Raw genomic sequence first — 25,884 nt, 5'->3', positions numbered from 1 at the left:
AACCGGGAAAACCCAGCAATCAGGTAACATCTTACAGACCAATCTCGTTGATGAACTCTGATCTAAAAATCCTTACAAGGGCAATGGCTGCACGACTCGCATGTTATATGCCAGAGTTGATTGGTTCGCCCCAAGTGGGTTTTGTAAAAGGCAGACATTCTACCCTAAATGTACGTAAGCTATTACTGGCCATGGCTCACTGTCATACAATAGAAAAGCCTTTGTTAATAGTGGGCCTCGATGCTGAAAAAGCATTTGATAAGGTGCATTGGGATTATATGTTTGAAGTTTTGGAATATGTGGGGGTGGAAGGATGGTTCATGGAAGCACTTCAGGCTCTTTATGAGAGACCTACGGCGAAGCTATTAATTAACTCATTTGTTTCCCCTTCCTTTGAACTCCAAGCAGGGGTCCGACAAGGCTGCCCCCTATCACCATTATTATTCCTGCTATATTTAGAGCCCTTGATACGTACTATTGAGAAAGATCCAGATATAGAGGGCGTAGATTTGCCATTCCAAAATGTCAAGACACTGGCCTATGCAGACGACCTGTTGATAACACTTACTTCCCCCCAGGAATCGCTTTATAAACTGCTCTCTGCTGTGGAGGAGTTCGGTTTCTACTCCGGCTTCAGGTTAAATTTGCAGAAGTCGGAGGCACTACCCCTATTCCCTGAAATAAAAGACCGGTGGGTGGGTTCCTTCCCATTAAAGTGGGCGTCGGGTTATATTACCTACTTGGGAGTGAAGATCCCCACGAACTTGGCGGGGATTTACACTTTAAATATTGAACCTCTGAAGAGGAAGACAGCGGAGACATTGAAAAGTTGGCAGGGTTTACCGCTGTCTCTCTTAGGGAGGGTAGCTTTATATAATATGGTCCTTTTTCCCATGTGGATATACAAGTTTCAAATGCTCCCTATATATCTGTTACGGAGGGATGAACAATGGCTACACAAAAGGATAAATGGGTACTTATGGAACGGGAAGAGGGCTCGACTAAACATAAAAAGGGCCTATTTACCTAGAGCCAAGGGAGGCCTAGGCCTACTGAGCTTGCGGTTTTTTTCCATTTCCAGTAACTTACGGCACTTGTCAGATTGGTTTCGTTCCACATCTTACTTCTCTTGCACAAAGACAGAAACACAAATGATAGGGAAAACCCATTTTGCAAACTGGGTGCATGGGAGGAGATATCAGGGAAATGCCCTAGGCCAGGCCAACTTTATATTTCAGCCACTAAAACAAACTTGGAGGTGGGTGACTAGGTTCCTTTCCCTGGATAGTAAAAATTCCCCACTCCTGTCGGTTAGGGGGAACCCGGACTTTCCAGTAGGTGATACATCTATTGTATTTAGAGATTGGGAAAAACATGGGATACTCTATTTGTTTCACGTTGTAACGGAAAAAGGGGAGATGAAACCTTTGCAGGACATATGTACAGAATTCCATATTGATCAAGGAGATGTTTTTGCATATTATCAACTGAGACATTATGTGGCCTCTCTCCCTACACAAGCTTTGACTGTGGAGACAGGTGATAAACTTACTGAACTGTTGGGTCTGGAGGCCCAACAGAGAGTACCGTTAAAATACTTCCACTCTTGTATAAGAGAATCTTTACCAAAATTTGACTTTACCAAGATAACTGAGCAGTGGAATGCAGAACTGGGACTTAATCTACAAGAAGAGCACTTACACAGCCAGTTGCTATCGGTGACTAAAATTACAGAGAACGTAGCCTGGCAGGAATTACAGCTTAAATTTTTGCTGAGGCTGTACGTCTCGCCGTATAGGGCCTGGAGAGCAACCATAGCAGAGGTGGATTCTTGCCCAAAGTGTGGAGTTTCCGGGGCACACCTGGGACACATGTTCTGGACGTGTCCCGGGGTGCAACAATTTTGGAAAAGCGTGGGTCTACAGGTGTCTGGCTGTTGGGGCACAAGGTGGAAGATAGCCCCAGGGCAACTATTTGAGTCCTTTGCCAGTGCGGGGTGCATGCCAGCGAAAATGAAAGCTTTTTTAAAACGCGCTGTGCTGATGGGCAAGAGAACGATATTACAATTATGGAGAAATGCGGAGGGGCCCTCTCTGGCACAGTGGCGTACAGCAATGATTCAAATGTGCTCTTTAGAGAAAAGGAAAATAAAGGACTTGGCGTCGGACAAAGGAGACATTTTTTGTGCCACTTGGGCACCCTTTTGGGACACACTTACCCCAACTGCTCGTAGCCGTATTCTGAACCTATGAGGGGGGGAGGGTAGGGGGTAATAGAGTGGGTGGGAGGAGGATAGGGGGGTGGGTATGTTTCTTTGGGGAAGGGGGAGGAGTAGGAAGGGGGGGGGGGGAAAAGTTTAAACCTTGGGAGAGTTGTTGTTTGGTTTATGAATACCAAGGTTTAGTGTACACTGTACATACAATCTTGTAACTTTGTGTTAATTCTGTTTCAATAAAAATGAATGGAAAAAAAAAAAAGATGACACAAAAGTGGGCACCACAGGTATTGAGATCCTTCAGGCGAATATCGTTGGACCGGATTCTGAACACAGCCCTGAGGATCATGAAATAAGACCAGGCAATGTTCATCAAATCAAATAGTCCAACTGAAAAAGTTACAAATAATCCATATGCATTGTTGGGTCTGGTGTCACCAATTTCACTACTGCCATGTGTTCACAATAGGAATGTGAAACAATGTTGGATTCAAAATACTGAAACCTTTGAACTAGAATAGGAAAAAATACGCCCGTTGTTACAGCTCGAATCAGGATTGCCAGTCCTATTTTTGCTATCAGTAGATTTGTTAAGACGGAGGCATATCTCAATGGGTAACGGATTGCAACATATCGATCATAGGCCAAAGCTGCAAGGATTCCTGATTCCACAGCTGAAAGAGCATGTACAAAAAACATCTGGCTCAAGCAAGCAGCATAATTAATTTCTCTAGAACTAAACCATAATATGTCCAACATTTTAGGAACTGTAGTGCTAGAGAAACCAACATCATTAACAGCAAGCATGGAAAGAAAGATGAACATGGGCTCATGGAGGGTTTGGTCCATTTTGATAATATACAAAATAGTGATGTTTCCGAAGAGGGCAATGATACACACTGAGAAGAAAGGGATAGAGATCCAGCTGTGTGCAGCTTCTAGTCCAGGGATTCCGATGAGGGTGAATGTGGAAGGCCTGAAATATGTCTTGTTAAAAACCACCATGTTCAAGGGTGGTAGTCCTTTTCAATGGTCTATGGAATTAATGGATTTTTAGGAAACAGATTTTACCAGCCCAGGGTCTAGAGCAGAGGTGGGAAACCTCACTCCTTGAGGGCCACAACCTAGTCAAGTTTTCAGGATTTTCCCAATGAATATACATGAGATATATTTGCATACAATGGAGGCAGTTCATGCAAATAGATCTCACGTGCATTCATTGGGGAAATCCTGAAAACCCAACTGGATTGCAGCCCTCAGGGACCGAGGAAGCTCACCCCTGGTCTGGAGGCACTCACTCTGTGTTTCTTTTGGTAGGTGAATCTAAAGCCACCAGCACTGAATCTTTCTAATCTCTGAAAAGTACAGGGGTAGCTGTTCAGCAACTCTTTCATAATATTTCTTGCTGATTAGAAAGTGTATCCAAGTTGTCTGGGAATGTTAGTTCTGCAAGATTGAAGATACCGCATACAGCCACATGAAAAAGCAAATGAACAAACCTATGGAAAAAGAAACAAAAGTGAACAGTCACCTTTACTTTCTGACAATCTGCAAGAAGAATGACATCATTCCTAAAGGACTAAGGATCAAAAGTCCTTTGGCTACTACTTACAGTTTTGACTAGGTAGAGGAGTGTGGTAGCCGTGTTAGTCCACTCTTAAGGTTATCAATAAAAATCAAACAAAATAAAACATGGAAAAGAAAATAAGATGATACCTTTTTTATTGGACATAACTTAATACATTTCTTGATTAGCTTTCGAAGGTTGCCCTTCTTCGTCAGATCGGAAATAAGCAAATGTGCTAGCTATATAAGTGAAAACATTCAAGCATTACTATGACAGTAAAATAGATACCATTGGAGATTCTACATGGAATGTTGCTACTATTGGAGATTCTATATGGAATGTTGCTATTCCACTAGCAACATTCCATGTAGAAGGCTGCGCAGGCTTCTGTTTCTGTGAGTCTGACGTCCTGCACGTACGTGCAGGACGTCAGACTCACAGAAGCAGAAGCCTGCGCGGCCACATTGCTGATCTACAAGGGCCGACTTCTACATGGAATGTTGCTAGTGGAATAGCAACATTCCATGTAGAATCTATAGAAATCAAACAAAATAAAACATGGAAAAGAAAATAAGATGATACCTTTTTTATTGGACATAACTTAATACATTTCTTGATTAGCTTTCGAAGGTCGCCCTTCTTCCTCAGATCGGAAATAAGCAAATGTGCTAGCTGACAGTGTATATAAGTGAAAATATTCAAGCATTACTATGACAGTCTGACAGGGTGGGAGGAGGGGGGTGGGTAGGAAGTATGCATGGGGACATCAAAGCATATCATTGATATTCTAACAGCATCCTGTTAGATAGATAGAATGATAGAAACTAAGAAATGAACTTATACATCAACTCTACAAGAAGAAGTAAATGATAAAAATCCAAAGGGATGAAATCATAAGGAACATGGAGGAACTACAGCCACACTATGTCTTCCAGGTTCACGAGATTTCTTTCAATTCCTCTGCATCATCACCCTTGAGAACCAGATACAGATAGATAGCTTACATTTTCTTCCTTAAAGACCGAAGTAAAGAATTAATTAAATCTCTCTGCTATGACCTTCTCCTCCCTGAGTGCCTCTTTTGCTCCTTCATGGTCTAATGGTCCCATGGATTTCTTCACAGGCTGTCTGCTTCTGTTGTACCTGAAAAAGTTGTTACTATGAGTTTTTTAAAGCTAATTTTCAAAACAGAAAAACGTCTAAAAAGTGGCATAATGCAGCATTTGGACGTTTTTCTCACAAATACGTCCAAATCAGTATTTTCGAAACCTATTTTTAGACGTTTTTCTTTGAAGTCCGTCAGAAGTGCGTCCATTTCTCAAGGGGGCATATCAGGGGCATGTTCAGGGCAGGACTTGGGCATTCCTGAGACAAACATTTTTCAGCCATAATGGAAGAAAACAAAAACATCCAGGAATAAAACTAAGACGTTTTGAGCTAGACCTGTTTTTATAATGAATAAGGCACAAAAAGGTGCCCTAAATAACCAGATGACCACTGGAGGGAATCAGGGATGACCTCCCCTTATTCCCCCAGTGGCCACTAACCTCCTCCCACTCCCTAAAACTGTGATGAAAACATTACTTGCCAGCCTCTGTGCCAACCTCAGATGTTATATTCAGGTCCATTAGAACAGCATGCAGGTTCCTGGAGTAGTCTAGTGATGGGTGCAGTGCACTGCAGACAGGTGGACCCAGGCTCCTACCTCCCCCTACCTGTTACATTTGTGGAGAAAACTGTGAGCTCTCCAAAACTCACCAGAAATCCACTGTAAGGGCTATGGTAATGGTGTACAGTTGGGAGTAGTGGGTTTTGGGAGGCTCAGCAGACAAGGTAAGGGAGCAATGGTCAGATGTGTACCTGGGAGCATTTTATGAAGTCCACTGCAGTGCCCCCTAGTGTGCCCTATTGCTTTCCTGGGATGTCAGGGGGACTAGTGTACTAAAAATGCTGGCTCCTCCTACATCCCAACGGCTTGATTTTGTGCATTTTGCACTTGGACAGTTTTTTTTTTTTTTTTAGAAAATGGGCCAAAACATAAAACGTCCAAATCACAAAACCTTCTATTTTCGAAAACAAAATATAGGCATTTTTCTTTTTTGAAAATGACCTTCTTTGCTATTCAGATTTTGGACGTTTTTTTGCAAAACGTCAAAAGTCAGACTTAGACGTCATATCGAAAATGCCCCTCTTTGTCCCTGTGGCAAGTTTTTCTTCATATTCTCTTTTATTTTTATTACATTTGTACCCTGCGCTTTCCCACTCATGGCAGGCTCAATGCGGCTTACATGGGGCAATGGAGGGTTAAGAGTCACAAGGAGCTGCCTGTGCTTGGCCCTTACAGATCATCAATGTGGCCGCGCAGGCTTCTGCTTCTGTGAGTCTGACGTCAGACTCACAGAAACAGAAGCCTGTGCAGCCTTCTACATGGAATGTTGCTAGTGGAATAGCAACATTCCATGTAGAATCTCCAATAGTATCTATTTTATTTTTTGTTACATTTGTACCCTGCGCTTTCCCACTCATGGCAGGCTCAATGCGGCTTACATGGGGCAATGGAGGGTTAAGTGACTTGCCCAGAGTCACAAGGAGCTGCCTTTGCCTGAAGTGGGAATCGAACTCAGTTCCTCAGGACCAAAGTCCACCACCCTAACCACTAGGCCACTCCTCCACTGTTGCTACTATTTGAGATTCTACATGGAATGTTGCTATTCCACTAGCAACATTCCATGTAGAAGTCGGCCCTTGCAGATCACCAATGTGGCCGCGCAGGCTTCTGCTTCTGTGAGTCTGACGTCCTGCACATACGTGCAGGACGTCAGACTCACAGAAACAGAAGCCTGCGCAGCCTTCTACGTGGAATGTTGCTAGTGGAATAACATTCCATATAGAATCTCCAATAGTATCTATTTTATTTTTGTTACATTTGTACCCTGCGCTTTCCCACTCATGGCAGGCTCAATGCGGCTTACATGGGGCAATGGAGGGTTAAGTGACTTGCCCAGAGTCGTAAGGAGCTGCCTTTGCCTGAAGTGGGAATTGAACTCAGTTCCTCAGGACCAAAGTCCACCACCCTAACCACTAGGCCACTCCTCCCCACTCCTTCTTTATCAATGCTTTGCATCTAACTTGGCAGTGCTTATGTTGCTTCTTATTTTCTTCATTTGGTTCCTTTTTCCATTCTTCGAAGTGTGTTCTTTTGGCTCTAATATCCTCTTTCACTTCACCTTTTAACCATGCTGGCTGCTGTTTGCACTTTTTTTCCACCTTTGATAATATGTGGAATAAATCTGATCTGCGCCTCTATAATGCTATATTTAAACAACACCCATGCTCGATTTAAAGTCCTCATCTTTGAAGCAGATCCTTTTAGCTTCTTTTTAACCATTTTCCTCATTTTATCGTAGTCGCCCTTTTGAAAATTAAATGTTGCTACAGTAGATTTCATTAGTGATTTCACTCCAGATATCAGCTCAAATTTGATCATGTTATTTATTTATTTATTTATTTTTATTTTATTTATTTTATTGCATTTGTATCCCACATTCCCCCACCTATTTGCAGGCTCAATGTGGCTTACATAGATTTGGTAACATAGTCATAACTGGATATCTGATACAGTTAGTAGTGTGTAGCGATTAAGGAAGGGGAGAGGGAAGAAGGAAGAGAGTTGTTAGGGTAGTTATAGACGGTGTGTGTTCGTAATTGAGTGGGCTTAGTGAGGTTATAGGTTTTCATTGTAGGCCTTGTTGGAGAAGAATGTTTTCAGAGATTTTCAAAACATAGTTGTTTCTTTGATTGCTTTCAGTTCTGTAGGTAGTGCATTCCACATCTGCGTGCTCTTGTAGGAGAAGGTAGTGATCACTATAGCGGATCCAACATTGTTACCCTCGTAGTTTGCCCTGCATTCCACTAAGGACTAGATCTAAAATAGCTCCCCTCTTGTTGGCTCTTGGACCAGTTGCTCTAAGAAGCACCTAGGAATTTTATCTATCTTGTGCACCCCGATGTAATATTTATCCAGGCGATACTGGGGTAATTAAAATAAGCAATTATCATACTGTTCCCCAATTTGCTAGCTTTCCTAATTTCTGTAAATATTTCTTCATCTGTCTGTTTGTTCTGTCCTGGTGGACAGTAGTGCAGCCCTACAAGATTACTCCTTCCCTTCACATATGAAATTTCTATCCATAAGGATTCCACGCTGGTATCTGTTTCATGTCGAATTTTATTTTGTTTGACACAATCCCCTCTTTTATCATATAGTGCAAACCCCCCTCCAATTTGATCCTCTCTAATATTGCGATACAATTTGTACCCTGTTAACACAGTGTCCCATTGATTGTCCTCCTTCCACTAGGTCTCTGAGATACCTATTATATCTACCTCATCATTTAGTGCTATATACACTAACTCTCCCATCTTATTTTTTAGGCTTCTAGCATTTGTATATAGACGCTTCAAATTGTGTTTTTTCCTTGCATCTACAAGCTGCTTTGAATGTAATGGGGATAATTTAAATCCTTTACTCCATTGAACACTTCTGACTTTCTTTCACTACTACTACTACTACTACTACTACTATTTAGCATTTCTATAGCGCTACAAGGCGTACGCAGCGCTGCACAAACATAGAAGAAAGACAGTCCCTGCTCAAAGAGCTTACAATCTAATAGACAAAAAATAAAGTAAGCAAATCAAATCAATTAATGTGTACAGGAAGGAGGAGAGGAGGGTAGGTGGAGGCGAGTGGTTACAAGTGATTACGAGTCAAAAGCAATGTTAAAGAGGTGGGCTTTCAGTCTAGATTTAAAGGTGGCCAAGGATGGGGCAAGACGTAGGGGCTCAGGAAGTTCACCATTATTGAAACCTCTCTATTGGGATTTCTTATAGATCCTGTTTCAATAGAATCCTTCAAGGAAATGCCACACCGAACCATGTGCTCCTGGGTGACTGTCGGCTATCCCCCCCCCCCCCCCCCCATTTTAGTTTAAAAGCTGCTCTAGCTCCTTTTTATTTATTTATTTATTTATTGCATTTGTATCCCACCTTATCCCACCTATTTGCAGGCTCAAAGTAGCTTACATAGTTTTTTGAAGCTTGCAGGAGTAGTAGGCCACTGGACGCTGCCGGTCACATGTCCCCAATATTCAAAAATTTTAACTAGCCAGGAATGACTCCTAACCAGATGCTAACTAGCTGTAACGTGTGACATAGCCAGGTAGAGCGGATATTCACCGCCAAACCGGCTATGTTGAGCAGTCGAAATAGGTCACTTAGAGGGGCATAATCGAACGGGGTGCCCATGTTTTCATGAGGGCGTCCTTGCTCCTGAATGCAAATCTATCTCATGAATATTCATGGTGGATATGCTGAAAATCTGACTGGATGGGGTGCCTCCAGGACCAGGCTTGGGAACCACTGGCGTATCCCTTATGATGTCTATTCAAATATTTTATTATGTATTGCGTTGACAATTTAAGTACTATACTATGCTACATTACTACTACTACTTATCATTTCTATAGCGCTACTAGACGTATGCAGCGCTGTACACTTGAACATGAAGAAACAGTCCCTGCTCCACAGAGCTTACAATCTAATTAGGACAGACAAACAGGACAAACAAGAGATAAGGGAATATTAAAGTGAGGATGATAAAATAAGGGTTCTGAACAAGTGAACAAGGGTTAGGAGTTAAAAGCAGCATCAGAAAGGTGGGCTTTTAGCTTAGCTTGTTGGGCAGACTGGATGGACCGTGCAGGTCTTTTTCTGCCGTCATCTACATGCGCATTGTTATTTGAATATTTTTACTGCTGTAATTGTCTGTTGCCTCTGTTCAACATATTCTAACAGTACACCACCGAGAGTGAATTTTTTCAAAAAGGCGGTGTATAAATTGTAGAACCGGTGGTGGGAGGCGGGGCTGGTGGTTGGGAGGCGGGGATAGTGCTGGGCAGACTTATATGGTCTGTGCCAGAGCCGGTGGTTGGGAGGCGGGGCTGGTGGTTGGGAGGCGGGGATAGTGCTGGGCAGACTTAAACGGTCTGTGCCAGAGCCGGTGGTTGGGAGGTGGGGCTGGTGGTTGGGAGGCGGGGATAGTGCTGGGCAGACTTCTACGGTCTGTGCCAGAGCCGGTGGTGGGGAGGCAGGGCTTTTGGTTGGGAGGCGGGGCTAGTGCTGGGCAGACTTCTACGGTCTGTGCCAGAGCCGGTGGTGGGAGGCGGGGCTGGTGGTTGGGAGGCGGGGCTAGTGCTGGGCAGACTTCTACGGTCTGTGCCCTGAAAATGACAGATACAAATCAAGGAAGGTATACAGAAAAAGTAGCACATATCGTTTATCGTTTATTTATTTACTAGACCGTCACTTATTACAAAATGTAAATCAGAACGGTTTACAATATAATATAACAGTAAAATCAGTCTTAAGATACTATAAAAACACACTTTGAAATCCATTTCTGATAGAAAAGCAAAGCAAAACCAATTAGTAATATTCATACAAATTACTCAGATTATAATCATCATCATAAAAACATAATAAAATCAAAGAAATAATTAAAAAAATTCCATATATTTTTGGTTTTTTAATTTTTACCCCCCCCCCCACCCTTGTTCTCCTCTTCTCTCTCTTTCCCTTCCATCTTTTTTCACTTCTTCTATCCCTTTCCCTTATTATATATTTAATTTGATATTAGACATTATCTTCAAATATGAGTTTATCTTGTTGGGCAGACTGGATGGACCGTGCAGGTCTTTTTCTGCCGTCATCTACTATGTTACTATATAAGGGCCCCTTTAACAAAGCAGCGGTAAGCCCAACGCGGGCTTACTGTTTGCTAAAAGGGAAATACCGTTGGGCTACCGCAGCAGCCCGGAGGTAGTTCCCCACCTCTAGCGCACGTCATATCTGGCGTTATAAAATATTTTAATTTTTATAGCACCGGTGTGTACCCAGCAGTAATCGCTGTCCGGTTACCGCCAGATTAGCACAGGAGCCCTTAACACCACCTCAAGGGGTGGCGGTAAGTGCTTCCCCCCCCCCCCCCCCCCGAAATGGTTGCGTGGCTTAGAGGCATATTTTCAAAGCACTTTGGGAGGCTAAGTTCCATAGGTTTCTATGGAACTTTGGGAGGCTAAGTGCTTTGAAAATGAGCCTATTAGTGCTTCACTTGGCGCATGGCCAATTCTCGTAAAAAAAGAAAGACCTGCCTTTTACCCGCTGCGGTAAAAGGGGGCCTCATGTGCCGATAACACCGCAGGCCCCCTATTGCCGCAGCTTCGTATAAGGGGCCCAAAATGTATGTGTAGTCCTGGTTGCAAATCTATTGTCCCCTTACTCCCTCCATACAAAGCCTCAGGCTTAAAAAAGAAAATTACTTTCTAAAATCAAGACGCAAAATCCAGTCCAGATTTATCATGCCGTTTGGCTCTGTCATATTTAGTACCTTATACAAATTGCATTAGTGGTCTCTTTTATCACTGAAACCCATAAGTACATAAGTAATGCCACACTGGGAAAAGACCAAGGGTCCATCGAGCCCAGCATCCTCTCCACGACAGCGGCCAATCCAGGCCAAGGGCACCTGGTGAGCTTCCCAAACGTACAAACATTCTATATAATCAAGCCATTGTGACATCACTAATGAGGTTGGCTCTTATTGGTGGAATAAGCCACTATGACATCACAATAGGTTAAATCACTGCTCTATGTAATAAAAGTGAGCCAAGTAGAGGACATAAGTACATAAGTAATGCCACACTAGGAAAAGACCAAGGGTCCATTGAGCCCAGCATCCTGTCCACGACAGCGGCCAATCCAAGCCAAGGGCACCTGGCATGATCCCGTCAAAAAATCACCCATTCCTCAGTGCCTCAGGATATCACTCGTCATCGCAGCTGAGTGATGTCATCAGAGCTGGCCACTGCAGCAGAGTGTCTTGGAGGTGGCAGGATCTCATGCTGTTGCTTCCATCGCTCTAGTCCTTCGTCAAGTTCTATCAGTGCTAGAACACGAGAACAGGCACTTCATCTTGTTTCCTTTCAAAGCCTGGAATAAGAGCAAAGCTCCCGGCCACTCTAGCAGGCGTGTGTGTGTTTGTTGGGGAGGGGGTTTGCTGCTGCTGGGACTGGGAGGCGGAGGGGCTGTTGCAAATGCAGAGGGTAGGGAGAGAGGGGGGTTGTTGATTCAGGGGGCTGATGTTGTTGCTGGAGCTGGGAGGAGGCGGGGGGTGATGCTGTTACCGGGGAAAGTTTGATTGACATTGCTTCTGGGGTTGAAGAAAGGGGTTGACACTTGAAATTTATGTTTTGGGTCACTGAATGGAATTCGCTTAGGGGCCCTTTTATTAAGCCGCAGCAAAATCTGGGCTTTGTGTGTGCTACTGTGGGACTTTGCTAGCCAGATTTACTGTTTTTTCTTTTTTTTGGGGGGGGGGGGGAGGGGGTTGCAGATCATGCGCTAATATTCGTATTAGTGAATGGTACCTGCTCCTGCATTAATTTCTCGCTACCCAGTCAGTGTGCGCTGGTCAAAACGTGTTAACGGGGTAATGCTTCCACACTCATTCCCTGCCCATGCTATGCCCCCTCCCAATAATATAAAAAAAAAATAAATGGCGTGAGATAAATTACCACAGAATACTTTAATGCATCTTGCATTAGGTCTATTTCTAAGTTAACTGCGTGTTAGCGCTTAGTGTGGTTTAGTAAGAGGACCCCCTGATAACGCCTCTGTTTTCAGCCTTGGGAAAGCATCTAGGGGCCCTTTTACCAAACAGCGGTAAACGGCGGTCTTAGCACGCCCTTACGCAGGTCATTCCCATGCGCTAAGGCCATCTTTACCACTGGGGTTAAATGGCCAATTTTACTATTTTTCAAAATTAACAGCCAGGCGCTAATTTTCCGAATAGCACGTGAACACCTCCTGCCACCTATTTTGTAGGAAGTAGGGGCTCACGTACTAAATCTGCACTGCTACATGCTGATTAACGCAGAACTTGCCACTTTTTGCCCCAGACCCACCCCAGGACTAAATTAAAAAAAAATTTTCATGTAGGTAACGCACACACATCCCCAAATTATTGCGAGACGCCTTACTGCGCCCCACAGTTCGCTGTTTTTTTGCCGCAGTAAACACACGTTAGTGCTTATTGCAGCTTTGTAAAAGGGCCCCCTGATTCTCTTAAAACAAGTTAACACCTAGAATTCCAAACTATAAACAACTCGAATCAGAAACCCTGGGCACAACTCACTGGACATTATACGAAATTGACTAAGGGCTCCGTTTACAAAGCCACGGTAATGATTCCCAGCATGACAAATGCGACAAAGCCCATTGCCACGCGGGAATCACTAATGTGGCTTTGTAAAAGGAGACCTAACTTCCAGATTCTATATAGAGCCTAGAGATCTGCGCCAAAATCCAAGCATATTCTGTGACAACGCCCGTAACGTAATTGGCTTAACAAGGTAATCAGTGTTGATAGCAGCACTTAACGCGCAATAATGAGCACTAATTGGCAATAACAAAAATTTATCCACACAAGTCGCTAAGTGTATTCTGTAATGAACTGCGCCTAAATTTTTAATGTGCACAGTTCAAAAGGGGCATGGCTATGGGTGGGGAAATGGGCATTTTGTGGGCGTTCCAAAATTTACGCTCGCAGTTATAGAATATGGCCCAGTGTCCATAAATCTATGTGCAGGGATTTACGCCACATTTTCGTTGGCGTAAACGGAGGCACCTAGTTTTAAGTGCTGGGATATCAACTAAGAGTATTCTATATATTGCGCCTAAATCTAGGCACCCCTTGTACAATACGCGTAGGCGTACATATCTTCCGCACAGATTTATTTATTACATTTGTACCCTGCGCTTTCCCACACAAGGCAGGCTCAATGCGGCTTACATAGTAACAATATAAAGAATTACAAAGTCATAAGAAGAATAAACAGTTTGTAGTAAACGCAGAACAATGGGGTTAACGGATAAGTAAATTGAACATAAAAGGAATTGGCCATGCAACATTACAATGAGGCCATTAAAAAAAATCTTGCATTAATTCAATTAGCGCACACCAACGTCAGCAAACTGGCTGAATAGAGCTTCCACCCCCATTATCTTCCCCCTCCAAAAACATTTTTAATAAATCGTGTGCTTTGTACACACAGATGGCATAACATGGAATGCTTTAATATGCCCCGCGTTTGATACTAACAGCAAAAAATGACCTAACGCACCTTTGTTAGATGCATAATAGTGGGAGTGGTTAAGTAAAAAAGCTCTCAAATCTTATACACACCCGCCACCTCAGGAAATTTAGCGACCTTTTTACTAAAGCTTAGCACACATCCTAAATTTTAAGAAGCCCACAGGTATAAAATGGGCTTCTTAGCATTTACCACATACTAATTCAGTTAGTGCGTATTACGCTTGAGGCACCTCGTATAGAATCAAAGTCTCCCATCGGCCTTGTCGGTGTTCAGATATAACCCTTCTCATGCTGGAACATTCTCAGCACCCGGTCACGGATCTGTTTTGTGTTTGCACCATATACAAATGGATTCAACATGGCAGGCAGAAGGACGTAAACGTTGGCCAGGATAATGTGAACGTGATGAGGGATGGTTTCTTGCCCAAATCTGTGTGCCAAAAACGTAAAGAAAGCAGGTATATAAGCAATTAGTATAACACAAATGTGGGTTCCGCAGGTGCCGAGAGCCTTCTGACGTGCCTCTTTGGATCCAAGCTTGAAGACAGCCCTGAGGATCATGACATAAGAGCAAATGATGGCTATCAGGTCAAAGAGCCCAACAAAAGCAGACACAAATAATCCGTAAGCATTGTTAGGTCTGGTATCTCCACAGGCCAGTTTCACTACCGCCATGTGGTCACAGTAGGAATGTGAGATCACAATTGATTCAAAATACTGAAACCTTTGGACCAGAATAGGGAAAAAAACGCCCAGTGTTACAGCTCGAATCAGGATGACCAATCCTAGTTTTGCTATTAGCACATTGGTTAAGATGGAGGAATATCTCAGTGGGTAGCAAATGGCCACATATCTGTCGTAGGCCATAGCCGTAAGGATCCCTGATTCCACAACTGAAAGGGAGTGTACAAAAAACAACTGGCCCAGACAGGAAGTGTAATTAATTTCTCCAGAATGAAACCACAATATGGCCAACATTTTGGGCACTGTGGTGCAAGAGAAAATGACGTCATTAACTGCAAGCATTGACAGAAAAATGTACATGGGTTCATGGAGGGTTTGGTCTGCTTTAATAATATATAATATAGTTGAGTTTCCCACTAGGGCTATGACGTATACCGTGCAGAAAGGGAGGGAGATCCAGATGTGGTCAGCTTCCAGCCCAGGGATTCCAACCAGGATGAATGTGGAAGGACGGAAGTAAGTTCTGTTCAGACCCATCGTGTCGTTGTGATGAAGAAACCCCTTTCTGTGGTTCACAAAACTGGTTTCTAACAAAATAAGAGCAAAGAGAATTCTTTACATCAAAGTAAACCTTCGGGGGGGCCTTTTACTAATCTGCATAGGCGCGTATCCAAGTCGTATGCATGTTAATTTTGAACTATCACCAAGCCACCACGTGGTAATTTCATTTTTTACGTGTGTCCACTAAGCGCACCAGAAATTCTCTGGTGCGTGGTGCTAACCGTGCGGTAATCGGCATTTGTATGAGCATACACCATTACCACCCAGTTAACATGTGAGACTTTACCACTAGGTCAATGGATGGTGATAAGGTCTCAGGCCCAAAATGGACACGTACCAATTTTTATTTTGCCACATGTCCATTTTCGACCCCCAAAAAAGGCCTTTTATTGCAGGCACGCTAAAAAATGGACCTGCGTGCATCTAATACATGCATCTACACCAGCGCAGACCATTTTTCACGCACCTTAGTAAATGGACCCCTTGGTTTCTAAAAAAGTAAGAACAAAAATAACTCTTTAAACTAACAAAAACTTTTAGGTGTTAATCAGCTTGATATAAACCTTAATAATGTAAACATGTCAATTTATTACAGAGCACCTTTGTTGTCAAGGTACATAGGCATATATTTATTTTATTTGTTACATTTGTATCCCACATTTTCCCACCTTTTTGCAGGCTCAATGTTAGCCGATTCCGGTATGAACAATTACAGGTCTGAACAAATACAAGGTGATATTGTGGTAGAATGAGGTACATGTATGGTAAATACAATTGGGGGAACTTAGAGAGGGAGAGGAAGAGTTAGGATATGTCCATTACGGTCTTTGGTTACGTTATGTCACATATGTTCAACCTATTTTATCACAAGCATCTAAACAAGCCTATCCCTGCTTTACATCTCCCAACTTCCATGGCTGATCATGATGGCAACTCACCCCAAATCCAACACCATTTTCTCTTCTTCATTCAAACAAAAACTGGTAGAGAATTGGTGGCATTTCTTAGTTATTTTGGAAGTTCAAAAACTCTAAACAATAGAGAAATCCATAGATCAAGATGGAGCTCTGAGAGAGAGGGAGACATTGATAGAAATAGCAGATAAGGATTTTTGACAAAGCTAATGGAAGGTCTAGTTACCATGGTCAAGTTAATGTCTACACAGCTCTCATTTTGGGTTTCGAGTTAATTTTAGTACTGAAACTACTTTGTGTGCCTTAATATATGATATAAACATACTACTGGCTGAGGGGGGAAAAAGTGCTCATCATGCATTTCAATCTTTCGAGCACTTTTGATGTAGTAGATCACCAAGCTAGTAATAACAATTCTGAGTAACACCAGTCTAACAGGCCCACATCTTGAATTGGTTTTGAGGTTTCCTTACAAATAGATCCTATCTGGTAAAAATGAATGGATTATACTCCGAGAGACGAACTGCTGACATTGGAGTTCCACGGGGCTCACCATATTTTAGGGGTGGGAGGGGGGGTCAGTGACCATTGGGGGGGGGGTATTGGGGGGGGGGGGGTCATCCCTGATTCCCTCCAGTGGTAATCTGGTCATTTAGAGCACCTTTTTTGTGCCTTATTCGTTATAAAAACAGGTCTAGCTTAAAACGTCTTAGTTTTTTTTGTTCCATTATGGCTGAAATACATCTAAGTGTTAGGAACACCCAAATCCCACCCTTAACACACCTGACATGCCCCCTTGAGATTTTGATGCACTGCAGACGAACAGCATAGAAAAACGTCTGAGAAATAGGTTTTGAAAATACTGATTTGGACGTTTTTGTGAGAAAAAGATCCAAATGCTGCTTTATGCCACTTTTTAGATGGAGTTTTCTTCTGAAAATGAGCTCCATAGTAACACAGTAAGTGACGGCAGATAAAGACCTGAACGGTCCATCCAGTCTGCCCAACAGTCACACTCATTATCAATTCATGATTAAATCAACAATGGACGTGATATTATATACTTGATCACCAATCTTTCTTTGATGTTTCCAGGACATAGACCATAGACGTCTGCCTGAGTCTATCCTTATGCTCCACCTACTGGAGTTGCCATCAAAGCCCAGCCCAGCCTGTCCAAATCTGTCTTGTCATTTGAGGGAACCAGTCCGTAAAAGTCTGCCCACCACTGTCCTCGTTTCCAGCTACTGAAGTTGCCATTGAAGCCCTTTCCAGCCCATCCTAAACTAGATTTGCCATATACAGAACACAGATCTACAAAGTCTGTCTGACAACGGCCTTAGTTATTCACAGCTGGAGTCACTGTTCAAGTGTCACTCACATCCACACACATGCGGCCATTTACGTTTTTGAAAATTTTTTGTTTTATGCCATCTAGATTCTAACATTCACATGTATTCAGCAATGCATTATGTAGGCAAGAGAGCTGAATATATGCATAGCTGCTGAGCTCCACACGCAGAAGCAATATTCAGTCATTATGAAGGGGAATTTGTAAAGGCGTTTTGGAAGCAATTGTATAAAGGTTGCTCTCAGTAATTGCCGTCATAAAATACTAGCATTAAGTCTTCAGTTACGTAACTTAGGTGCAACCACTTACACCATGTCAATTGATGGTGTGAATGCCCATGTCTAACTGAATCAATTAGAAGGGACCAATCAACATTTAATCATGCAGGGACAATCTATATAGCCAATATACAATGACGATGAGTCCCGGGCACAAAATATTTCTCAAAGAGTAGAACGGCAGAGAAGGCAAACTAGTTGCAGTTAGAAATTTATTGCTGCCACTTATTGAATCTCTTCCCTGACCAAGACACGAAACCTGGCCATGTTGGCGGAGGTTCCTCCTCTCAGCAGTTACTCATAAAGGAATTTACTTATATTTAAAAAAAAACCCACTGTGGATGCATGAGGAATTATACTTTGCTGCCTAATGACAAGTTCAACAAGCAGCACTGTTGCGATAAATTCTGATAATCCCAGTAGCCTCAATAACAGAGTTTATTTCTAAAAAAAAAAGCTTAATAATATGTAATAGAAGGTCACCACTCTTATTTATCAGTAGTTTGCCTTTTCTGCCCTTCTACTCTTTGAAAAATATTTTGTGCCCGAGACTCATTGTCATTGTACATTGGCATGTCTAAATGAAGGCAGTTACCCATGTAACTGACCGTATTCTGAAAGATCAGTGTGTAATTGCTGGACATACCCATGACCTGCCCATGTGCACATATTAACTGCAAATTCATAGGATAGCACCTAAGTCCCGTTAAAACATAACATAAGTGTTGCCATAATAGGACAGACTGAAGGTCCATCAAGCCCAGTATCCAACAGTGGCCAATCCAGGTCACAAGTACCTGGCATGATCCCAGAACAGTAAAACAGATTTTATGCTGCTTATCCTAGAAAAAGCAGTCGATTTTCCCAAGTCCAACTTAATAATGGCTTATGGACTTTTTTTTTAAGGAAATTATCCAAACCTTTTAAAACCCTGCTAAGCTAACTGCTTTTACCACATTCTTTGGCAACGAATTCTAGAGCTTAATTACGCGTTGAGTAAAGAAATATTTTCTCTGGTTTATTTTAAATTTACTATTTAATAGCTTCTTTGTGTGCCTCCTAGTGCTAGTATTTTTGGAAAGAGTAAACAAGCGATTCACGTCTACCTGTTCCACTCCACTCAGTATTTTATAGACCTCTATCATATCTCTCCTCAGCCGTCTCTTCTCCAAGCTGAACAACCCTGGCTGCTTTAGCCTTTCCTCATAGGGAAGTCGTCCCATCCCCTTTATCATTTTCATTGCCCTTCTCTGTACCTTTTCTAATTCCACTATATCATTTTGAGATGTGGTGACCAGAATTGCACACAGTATTCAAGGTGCGGTTGCACCATGGAGCGATACAAAGGCATTATAACATTCTCAATTATGTTTTCCATTCCTTTCCTAATAATTCTGTTTGCTTTCTTAGCTGCCGGTGCACACTGAGCAGAAGGTTTCAACATATCATCAATGATGACACCTAGATCCTTTTCCTGGTCGGTGACTCCTAATGTGGAACCTTGCATCACCTAGCTATAGTTTGGGTTCTTCTTTCCCACATACATCGTTTTCCATTTGCTCACAGTTTTTAAAATGTAGTGCTCTGAACCATTCTGATGTGTCGTAACTTGAAGAATGGTTCAGGAAATATGCCCAAATTCAAGACTCCATAGATCTACACACACCTGATCCCACTTTCTAACACACATTGTACCACACAAATACGACCCAGTTTACTCACATCCACAGATCCCCTCCAGATATCACTGGAAACAAAGAAAAAAACCAAAAAGCTACAAGAATGGGTTGGGATTTGCTTTGCAAACTCTACGAGATGGGCAGAAAAATCATTGTTCACAATTCTTTTCTATAATCTTAGGGTTTGTTTAAACCCTACGATTATAGGGGAGGAATAACCTTTCATCTTGGCAACCCAGGTTTGATTCCCACTGCATTTCTTTGTGTCACTTAACCCTCCATTGCCCCAGGTACAAAAAGGGGCCCTTTTACTAAGCTGCATAAGTGGCTATGCGCACCCAAGACATGCCAAAGTGGAGTTACCACCTGGCTCTTGTGGTAATTTCATTTTTGACGCGTGTCCAAAAAATAATTTTTATTTTCTGACGTGCGTATTGGGCACTCGCCAAGCCCAGTTACCGTCTGAGACTTTACTGGTAGTTCAATGGCTGGCGGTAAGGCCTCAGATCCGAAATGGATGCGTGGCAATTTTCATTTTGCCGCACATCCATTTTTGTAAAAAAAAATTTCCAAAAAGGCATTTTTTACAGGTGCGCTGAAACATGATTCTGCGCACGCCCAAAACATAAGTACATAAGCACTGCCACGCTGGGAAAAGACCAAAGGTCCATCAAGCCCAGCACTCTGTCTCCGACAGCGGCCAATCCAGGCCCCAAGAACCTGGCAAAAACCCAGAATTTAATAACGATCAATGGACTTTTCCTTCAGGAATCTGTCCAGACCCCCTTTAAACTCAGCAAGGCCAGCTGCCGTCACTACCTTCTCCGGCAATGAGTTCCTGAGTCTAACTACGCGCTGAGTAAAGAAAAATTTTCTCCAATTTGTTTTAAACCTACCACATTCTAATTTCATTTTGTGTCCCCTGGTTCTATTGTTGTTAGAAAGTGTAAACAAACGCTTCAGATCTGCCCGCTCATTATTTTGTAGACCTCTATCATATCACCCCTCAGCCGCCTTTTCTCCAGGCTAAAGAGTCTACACTACTTCAGGCCATTTTTCAGTTCACCTTTGTAAAAGGGCCCCTTAGATTGTGAGTCCCCTAGGGACAGAGAAAGTACCTGTATATAATGTGTACAGTGCTGTGTACATCTGGTAGCACTATAGAAATGATTAGTAGTAGTATCTGTCTAATCTTAATTGCAGATCCTGATAATAAAAATTCAGGGTGGAGAGAAGTAAATACAGAGAATGTGCTATGACTGTGGGGACCTTCCTGTCTAGTGAGAATGCATTTTAAAGGTGTTTTCATGGATAAAGCCGTGTGTTATACTCTGAAGTAATCTGCTACCAAGCAGCCCATGCAATATACAGTGGTGGAAATAAGTATTTGATCCCTTGCTGATTTTGTAAGTTTGCCCACTGACAAAGACATGAGCAGCCCATAATTGAAGGGTAGGTTATTGGTAACAGTGAGAGATAGCACATCACAAATTAAATCCGGAAAATCACATTGTGGAAAGTATATGAATTTATTTGCATTCTGCAGAGGGAAATAAGTATTTAATCCCTCTGGCAAACAAGACCTAATACTTGGTGGCAAAACCCTTGTTGGCAAGCACAGCGGTCAGACGTCTTCTGTAGTTGATGATGAGGTTTGCACACATGTCAGGAGGAATTTTGGTCCACTCCTCTTTGCAGATCATCTCTAAATCATTAAGAGTTCTGGGCTGTCGCTTGGCAACTCGCAGCTTCAGCTCCCTCCATAAGTTTTCAATGGGATTAAGGTCTGGTGACTGGCTAGGCCACTCCATGACCCTAATGTGCTTCTTCCTGAGCCACTCCTTTGTTGCCTTGGCTGTATGTTTTGGGTCATTGTCGTGCTGGAAGACCCAGCCACGACCCATTTTTAAGGCCCTGGCGGAGGGAAGGAGGTTGTCACTCAGAATTGTACGGTACATGGTCCCATCCATTCTCCCATTGATGCGGTGAAGTAGTCCTGTGCCCTTAGCAGAGAAACACCCCCAAAACATAACATTTCCACCTCCATGCTTGACAGTGGGGACGGTGTTCTTTGGGTCATAGGCAGCATTTCTCTTCCTCCAAACACGGCGAGTTGAGTTCATGCCAAAGAGCTCAATTTTTGTCTCATCTGACCACAGCACCTTCTCCCAATCACTCTCGGCATCATCCAGGTGTTCACTGGCAAACTTCAGACGGGCCGTCACATGTGCCTTCCGGAGCAGGGGGACCTTGCGGGCACTGCAGGATTGCAATCCGTTATGTCGTAATGTGTTACCAATGGTTTTCGTGGTGACAGTGGTCCCAGCTGCCTTGAGATCATTGACAAGTTCCCCCCTTGTAGTTGTAGGCTGATTTCTAACCTTCCTCATGATCAAGGATACCCCACGAGGTGAGATTTTGCGTGGAGCCCCAGATCTTTGTCGATTGACAGTCATTTTGTACTTCTTCCATTTTCTTACTATGGCACCAACAGTTGTCTCCTTCTCGCCCAGCGTCTTACTGATGGTTTTGTAGCCCATTCCAGCCTTGTGCAGGTGTATGATCTTGTCCCTGACATCCTTAGACAGCTCCTTGCTCTTGGCCATTTTGTAGAGGTTAGAGTCTGACTGATTCACTGAGTCTGTGGACAGGTGTCTTTCATACAGGTGACCATTGCCGACAGCTGTCTGTCATGCAGGTAACGAGTTGATTTGGAGCATCTACCTGGTCTGTAGGGGCCAGATCTCTTACTGGTTGGTGGGGGATCAAATACTTATTTCCCTCTGCAGAATGCAAATAAATTCATATACTTTCCACAATGTGATTTTCCGGATTTAATTTGTGATGTGCTATCTCTCACTGTTACCAATAACCTACCCTTCAATTATGGGCTGCTCATGTCTTTGTCAGTGGGCAAACTTACAAAATCAGCAAGGGATCAAATACTTATTTCCACCACTGTATAAGTAAACCTAGATGTATGTAGAACCTGTATGCATGTAATTGTGCCCGCTGTTTGGAAAGGCTTTTCCTGAAAACAGGGCTGGCTACAAGATTCCAGGCTCTGCAGGTCGTCCAGAACACAGCAGCACGTTTGATTACAGGTGTTCAGAGGTCTGTCCATATCATTCCAGTTCTGAAAGAACCTGCTCTGGTTGCCAGTGAAATACAGAGTTATGTTTAAGGCGTTACCTTTGATCCACCAGCAGATTTATGCTGTATTTTTTAAATGCTTTGACTATGTACCAATCAAGGTGAGCTTTACGTTCTGAAATGGCAAAACAGTTATGTATTCCTGCCAGTTCAGCATATCATTTAGTAGAAACTTGTACATGTGCCCTCTCGATTGCTGGACCTGTTATGTGGAATAAGCTTCCAGGACATTTGAGACAACAGTTTAAGAAATACCTGAAAACTCATTGCTTTGCGAAAACCTTCCTGGAAGGTCAACTTCAGACTTGATTGAAGTAATTGTTTTGAGAGATGAATTCAAATTAGTTGTGACAATTGTTGGAGGAGCAATTGATGTGATGTATTTTGTGAATGTTTGATTGTAACCTGCTTTGGTTTAAAAAGGGTTATAAATTTGAAAAAAATAAAATAATAAAAAAATAAATAAGTAATAATAAGTAAGGGGTTTGCACACAGTTCAAACTTCTCCTATTTACCCACAAGTGCATCCACTCCGCAGCTCCTCAGTACCTCTCTGCTCTCATCTCTCCCTACACTCCTCCCCGTGAACTCCGTTCACTGGGTAAATGTCTCCTGTCGTCCCCCTTCTCCCCCACTGCTAACTCCCGGCTCCGTTCCTTCTATCTCGCTGCTCCCTATGCCTGGAATAGATTCCCTGAGCCGGTACGTCAGGCTCAGTCTCTGGCTGTCTTCAAATCTAGGCTTAAAGCCCACCTCTTTGCTACTGCTTTCGACTCCTAACCATGACTCTCTTGCTCAGTACCCTCACTTATTGCCCTGTCCTTTATCCTCACCTCTTTATTCCCCTACCCTTAATTGTTCTGTCTGTCTCATGTCTTATCTAGATTGTAAGCTCTTTGAGCAGGGACTGTCTTTTTTTGTGTATGGTGTGCACCGCTGCGTATGCCTTGCAGCGCTATAGAAATGATTAGTAGTAGTAGGTATAATTTTGAAAAATCAAGTGTGGGCCTCTAATTTAATCCAGGAAATTTCTTCACCCCAAATAGCGGGTGTAAAGGTAAACCCAGTGTGTGAAAACTTTACTTTGAATATTCAGCAGAGCCTGCATTGAAATAAGTATGTATTCATGGAGATAAAGGTGTCCTTTTACTAAGCTTCTCTGAAAAATGGCCTGCGGTAGTGTAGGCGCGTGTTTTGGGCGCACACAGATCCATTTTTCAGCATGCCTGCAAAAAAAATGCCTTTTTAAAATTTTTGCCGAAAATGGATGTGCGGCAAACTAAAAATTGTCGCGTGTCCATTTTGGGTCTGAGGCCATACCACCAGCTATTGACATAGTGGTAAGGTCTCACGCGTTAACCATGTGGTAATGACCTATGCACATCAAGTGCCACTTAGTGCTTGCAGGGAACATGCGCCAGATAACAAAAATTATTTTTCAGACGCGCATATCTGGTGCACGTTCCCTGCAAACACCAAGTGGCACTTGATGTGCGTAGGTCATTACCACACGGTTAACGTGTGAGACCTTACCGCTAAGTCAATAGCTGGCGGTATGGCCTCAGACCCAAAATGGACGCGCGACAATTTTTATTGTGCCGCACGTCCATTTTCGGCAAAATTTTTAAAAAGGCATTTTTTTGCGGGCATGCTGAAAAATGGATCTGTGTGCGCCCAAAACACGCGCCTACACTACCGCAGGCCATTTTTCAGCGAAATATGTTGATTCAGTCAAATATGTTGGAGGGTAGGATTTACATACGCATGTAATTTCCTCTTGTCCCATTGGATATGTTTTCTTATCTGCTTATGTTATGTTTCTCCAAATTCAAATCAAGTCTTCTATAAATTAAAAGAAAAATGAAATCACTGTAAGAGCCATGCGGTAGTCAGGCGGTAACTCCAAATCGGCGCACGTTGGACACACGTAGACGCTTACGTGGATTAGTAAAAAGGCCCCAAAATTGACCCCTTTCATATTAATTCATAAATATTCTGCCATCTGTAATCACAAACCAGTAAAGTCTGTCCTTGAGTGAATATCTTGCTTTGTGGTTCCACTGGCAGCACATGAAGTTTCAGCTGTTGGAGAGTAGAGGAGTGTGGTAGCCGTGTTAGTCCACTCTTAAGGTTATCAATAGAAATCAAACAAAATAAAACATGGAAAAGAAAATAAGATGATACCTTTTTTATTGGACATAACTTAATACATTTCTTGATTAGCTTTCGAAGGTTGCCCTTCTTCCTCAGATCGGGTTCTACATGGAACGTTGCTACTCTTTGAGATTCTGCTGTGGAATCTTGTCACTCTTTAGCATTCCGGAATCTTGCTATTCTTTGGGGTTCTACATGTAGAGAGGTGTGGTAGCCGTGTTAGTCCACTCTTAAGGTTATCAATAGAAATCAAACAAAAGAAAACATGGAAAAGAAAATAAGATGATACCTTTTTTATTGGACATAACTTAATACAGTTCTTGATTAGCTTTCGAAGGTTGCCCTTCTTCCTCAGATCGGAAATAAGCAAATGTGCTAGCTGACAGTGTATATAAGTGAAAACATTCAAGCATTACTATGCTTAAAACCATACAAGAACGTAAGACCTTTGAAGTCAGAATGATTGAATATTTTAACACCCAACAGAAAGGACTTAACAAGGATCTGGGGTTCCTAGCCCATTATAAACCATAAAGCTGTATGTCTCTGTTGATCACCCTTCCCTCTCCTATCCACACCCACCCTGTTAGAATATCAATGATATGCTTTGATGTCCCCATGTATACTTCCTACCCACCCCCCTCCTCCCACCCTGTCAGACTGTCAAGTAATGCTTGAATGTTTTCACTTATATACACTGTCAGCTAGCACATTTGCTTATTTCCGATCTGACGAAGAAGGGCAACCTTCGAAAGCTAATCAAGAAATGTATTAAGTTATGTCCAATAAAAAAGGTATCATCTTATTTTCTTTTCCATGTTTTATTTTATTTGATTTCTATTGATAACAAGGATCTGGGGTTCCTAGCCCATTATAAACCATAAAGCTGTATGTCTCTGTTGATCACCCCACCCCTCACCTATCCACACCCATCCTGTTAGAATATCAATGATATGCTTTGATGCCCCCATGCATACCTCCGACCCACCCCCATCCTCCCACCCTGTCAGACTGTCATAGTAATGCTTGAATGTTTTCACTTATATACACTGTCAGCTAGCACATTTGCTTATTTCCGATCTGTCGAAGAAGGGCAACCTTCGAAAGCTAATCAA

The 25,884-nt window shown here is 42.6% G+C and overlaps 1 protein-coding gene and 1 pseudogene across 1 annotated transcript; both read right to left on the bottom strand.

Moving 5' to 3' along the window:
* Nucleotides 1-2,384: 2,384 nt before the first annotated feature.
* Nucleotides 2,385-3,220, bottom strand: LOC115468209 (annotated as a pseudogene).
* Nucleotides 3,221-14,265: 11,045 nt separating this feature from the next.
* Nucleotides 14,266-15,216, bottom strand: LOC115467818 (olfactory receptor 52K1-like). Its single transcript, XM_030199305.1, has one exon. The coding sequence runs from the start codon at nt 15,214-15,216 to the stop codon at nt 14,266-14,268; it is 951 nt and encodes a 316-aa protein (XP_030055165.1).
* Between the last annotated feature and the right edge of the window lie 10,668 nt (nt 15,217-25,884).

The sequence above is a fragment of the Microcaecilia unicolor genome, chromosome 4, assembly GCF_901765095.1.
Source record: "Microcaecilia unicolor chromosome 4, aMicUni1.1, whole genome shotgun sequence".
Classification (NCBI taxonomy): domain Eukaryota; kingdom Metazoa; phylum Chordata; class Amphibia; order Gymnophiona; family Siphonopidae; genus Microcaecilia; species Microcaecilia unicolor.
This window is presented reverse-complemented; position numbering and strand designations above follow the sequence as displayed.